Consider the following 6,164-nt stretch of genomic DNA (forward strand, 5'->3'; position numbering starts at 1 on the left):
CATTAAGCTACACACTACATTACACATTAAACTACACACTACATTACACATTAAACTACACACTACATTACACACTACATTACACATTAAACTACACACTATACTACACTACATTACACATTAAACTACACACTACATTACACATTAAACTACACACTATACTACACACTACACTACACACTACATTACACATTAAACTACACACTACATTACACATTAAACTACACACTACATTACACATTAAACTACACACTATACTACACACTACATTACACATTAAACTATACACTATACTACACACTATACTACACACTACACACTACATTACACATTAAACTACACACTACATTACACATTAAACTACACACTACATTACACACTACATTACACATTAAACTACACACTACATTACACATTAAACTACACACTACATTACACATTAAACTACACACTACATTACACATTAAACTACACACTATACTACACACTACACTACACACTACATTACACATTAAACTACACACTATACTACACACTACATTACACATTAAACTACACACTATACTACACACTACACTACATTACACATTAAACTACACACTACATTACACATTAAACTACACACTACATTACACATTAAACTACACACTACATTACACATTAAACTACACACTATACTACACTACACACTATACTACACACTACACTACACACTACATTACACACTACATTACACATTAAACTACACACTACATTACACATTAAACTACACACTACACATTAAACTACACACTACACTACACATTAAACTACACACTACATTACACATTAAACTACACACTACATTACACATTAAACTACACACTACATTACACATTAAACTACACACTACATTACACATTAAACTACACACTACACTACACATTAAACTACACACTATACATTAAACTACACACTACACACTACATTAAACTACACACTATACTACACTACACACTATACTACACACTACATTACACATTAAACTACACACTACATTACACATTAAACTACACACTATACTACACACTATACTACACACTACATTACACATTAAACTACACACTATACTACACTACACTACACACTACATTACACATTAAACTACACACTATACTACACATTAAACTACACTACACACTATACTACACACTACATTACACATTAAACTACACACTACACTACACATTAAGCTACACACTATACTACACACTACATTACACATTAAACTACACACTATACTACACACTACACTACACACTATACTACACACTACACTACACACTACATTACACATTAAACTACACACTATACCACACTACACTACACACTACATTACACATTAAACTACACACTACATTACACATTAAACTACACTACACACTATACTACACATTACACACTACACTACACACTATACTACACACTACACTACACACTACATTACACATTAAACTACACACTATACTACACACTACACTACACACTACATTACACATTAAACTACACACTATACTACACACTACATTACACATTAAACTACACACTACACTACATTACACAATAAACTACACATTAAACTACACACTACATTACACAATAAACTACACATTAAGCTACACACTACATTACACATTAAGCTACACACTACATTACACATTAAACTACACACTACATTACACATTAAACTACACACTATACTACACTACACTACATTAGACATTAAACTACACACTACATTACACATTAAACTATACACTATACTACACACTACACTACACACTACATTACACATTAAACTACACACTACATTACACATTAAACTACACACTACATTACACATTAAACTACACACTATACTACACACTACATTACACATTAAACTACACACTATACTACACACTATACTACACACTACATTACACATTAAACTACACACTACATTACACATTAAACTACACACTACATTACACATTAAACTACACACTACATTACACATTAAATTACTCACTACACTACACACTACATTACACATTAAACGACACACTACATTACACATTAAACTACACACTACATTACACATTAAACTACACACTACATTACACATTAAACTACACACTACATTACACATTAAACTACACACTACATTACACATTAAACTACACACTATACTACACACTACATTACACATTAAACTACACACTATACTACACACTACATTACACATTAAACTACACACTATACTACCCACTATACTACACACTACATTACACATTAAACTACACACTACATTACACATTAAACTACACACTACATTACACATTAAACTACACACTACATTACACATTAAACTACACACTACATTACACATCAAACTACACACTATACTACACTACACACTATACTACACACTACACTACACACTACATTACACACTACATTACACATTAAACTACACACTACATTACACATTAAACTACACACTACATTACACATTAAACTACACAGTACACTACACACTACATTAAACTACACACTATACTACACACTACATTACACATTAAACTACACACTACATTACACATTAAACTACACACTACACTACACATTAAACTACACACTACATGACACATTAAACTCCACACTACATTACACATTAAACTACACACTACATTACACATTAAACTACACACTACATTACACATTAAACTACACACTACACTACACACTACATTAAACTACACACTATACTACACTACACACTATATTACACACTACATTACACATTAAACTACACACTACATTACACATTAAACTACACACTACACTACACACTACATTACACACTATACTACACACTACATTACACATTAAACTACACACTACATTACACATTAAACTACACACTATACTACACACTATACTACACACTACATTACACACTATACTACACACTACATTACACATTAAACTACACACTACATTACACATTAAACTACACACTATACTACACACTACATTACACACTATACTACACACTACATTACACATTAAACTACACACTACATTACACATTAAACTACACACTACACTACACACTACATTAAACTACACACTATACTACACTACACACTATACTACACTACACACTATATTACACACTACATTACACATTAAACTACACACTACATTACACATTAAACTACACACTAAACTACACACTATACTACACACTATACTACACACTACACTACACACTACATTACACACTACATTACACATTAAACTACACACTACACACTACATTACACATTAAACTACACACTACATTACACATTAAACTACACACTACATTACACATTAAACTACACACTACATTACACATTAAACTACACACTACATTACACATTAAACTACACACTATACTACACTACACACTATACTACACACTACACTACACACTACATTACACACTACATTACACATTAAACTACACACTACATTACACATTAAACTACACACTACATTACACATTAAACTACACACTACATTACACATTAAACTACACACTACATTACACATTAAACTACACACTACATTACACATTAAACTACACACTATACTACACACTACATTACACATTAAACTACACACTACATTACACATTAAACTACACTACACATTAAACTACACACTACATGACACATTAAACTCCACACTACATTACACATTAAACTACACACTACATTACACATTAAACTACACACTACATTACACATTAAACTACACACTACACTACACACTACACTACACACTACATTAAACTACACACTATACTACACTACACACTATACTACACTACACACTATATTACACACTACATTACACATTAAACTACACACTACATTACACATTAAACTACACACTACACTACACACTACATTACACACTACATTACACATTAAACTACACACTACATTACACATTAAACTACACACTATACTACACACTACATTACACACTATACTACACACTACATTACACATTAAACTACACACTACATTACACATTAAACTACACACTATACTACACACTACATTACACACTATACTACACACTACATTACACATTAAACTACACACTACATTACACATTAAACTACACACTACACTACACACTACATTAAACTACACACTATACTACACTACACACTATACTACACTACACACTATATTACACACTACATTACACATTAAACTACACACTACATTACACATTAAACTACACACTACACTACACACTACATTACACACTATACTACACACTACATTACACATTAAACTACACACTACATTACACATTAAACTACACACTATACTACACACTATACTACACACTACATTACACACTATACTACACACTACATTACACACTATACTACACACTACATTACACATTAAACTACACACTATACTACACTACACACTATACTACACACTACATTACACATTAAACTACACACTATACTACACTACACACTACATTACACATTAAACCACACACTACATTACACATTAAACTACACACTACACTACACACTACATTACACACTATACTACACACTACATTACACATTAAACTACACACTACATTACACATTAAACTACACACTATACTACACACTATACTACACACTACATTACACACTATACTACACACTACATTACACACTATACTACACACTACATTACACATTAAACTACACACTATACTACACTACACACTATACTACACACTACATTACACATTAAACTACACACTATACTACACTACACACTACATTACACATTAAACCACACACTACATTACACACTACTCTACAACGCGAACATGACTCTTTCAAATGTGGACGAGAGAGATCTCCTGAGCATAGAAGTGTAAAGTACAGCAAGTTGTAAATGGCTAAATTTAAAATGGTCAGATTTGAGGGAATTTTAAGTGTTTTCCCATAGTGACTGCTTAAAACATGTGGGAAAAATGTTGGTTTTGAAATTAGCCTTTTTAGTTCTAAAGAATTCAGAGAGACAGGGTCAGTTTTATAGTAGGACTTGTGCTCTTATTAATATTTGGTAGAGGGTAAAGTTTGATGTAGTTCCAAAATACATGACGCACTTCATTGATGTCAGTTTTGTATGATCAAAGGTTATATCAGGTCAATGAGTTGTGATTTAGGATATCAGGTCATTGAGGTTTGAAATCTTAGTAGTTGTCAGTTGTTGTTAATTCTTTAGATTCCAGCTTTTTCTTTTACCGTCTGTGAGTGGTGAGCACTTGGGAGTAAGAAGGTGTCAAAAGGAAAACCCCAATGCAGATACAATTTTATATGATGCTCCTGAGCTGCAGGTATAATTTACAGAAAGCACAGTGTTGAAAATAATAATAAAATAACAACTTGTGTTTTTGCCCCCATTTGCAGAGTCGTTTAAATCATCTGTAAAATATACGATCATTTGGGTACAAATAAAATGTTTTTAATTCTAGCCCTGTGTATTCTCAATTAATAAGTGTTTTTTAACATGTTCTGATCTTGCCTGAGTTTAAACAAACCATGAAACATCTAGAGAGAATTGTCCCACAAAATAGTATATGTGTGAGAGGCATAGATCCAAAAGCATCTTCATATCAACTCTTGTTTACTCTGTTCAAGTGATACTGTTAAGTAAAGGATATAGATTTTTATTCAACTAAAAAACAATTTGCAAAGGGCCCCACAACTACTGAATAGTAAATGCCTGGCCTCACAAAGTATGTAAAACTTGAAGTGTGTGTAGGTGGACCCACAAGGATGGAAAACCAGTTTGGGACCCCACATGTGGCATCCCAGTCAGGTCTTGTGAAAAGTTCTTAAATTTGAGATTATCAAGTGAGATATGGGTTTATGAATGTGTTCTGATCTTGCCTGATTTTTTTAAAAAGCGTACCTCTTCTAGAAAGGGTGGATCCCACAAGTGATGTCCCAGTCATGGGGTCTCACAAAGTAACAAAAACAAGGATGTGTGTGTGTGTGTGTGTGTGTGCGCGTGCGTGCGTGCGTGCGTGCGTGTGTGTGTGTGTGTAGTTGTCAG

At 32.6% G+C, this 6,164-nt stretch overlaps 1 protein-coding gene across 1 annotated transcript in view; it reads left to right on the forward strand.

Moving 5' to 3' along the window:
* Nucleotides 1–6,164, forward strand: part of LOC143738115 (venom phosphodiesterase CdcPDE-like) — an 81,802-nt gene that overhangs the window by 31,583 nt on the left and 44,055 nt on the right. The window contains exon 2 of the mRNA XM_077230036.1: nucleotides 6,158–6,164. This exon is cut by the window's right edge and continues 84 nt beyond it. Within this exon, the coding sequence (XP_077086151.1) occupies nucleotides 6,158–6,164 (7 nt within the window). The remainder of the gene's footprint in view (nucleotides 1–6,157) is intronic.

Source organism: Siphateles boraxobius, unplaced genomic scaffold, assembly GCF_051911475.1.
Source record: "Siphateles boraxobius isolate OS27281-9 unplaced genomic scaffold, OSU_SipBor_1 138, whole genome shotgun sequence".
Classification (NCBI taxonomy): domain Eukaryota; kingdom Metazoa; phylum Chordata; class Actinopteri; order Cypriniformes; family Leuciscidae; genus Siphateles; species Siphateles boraxobius.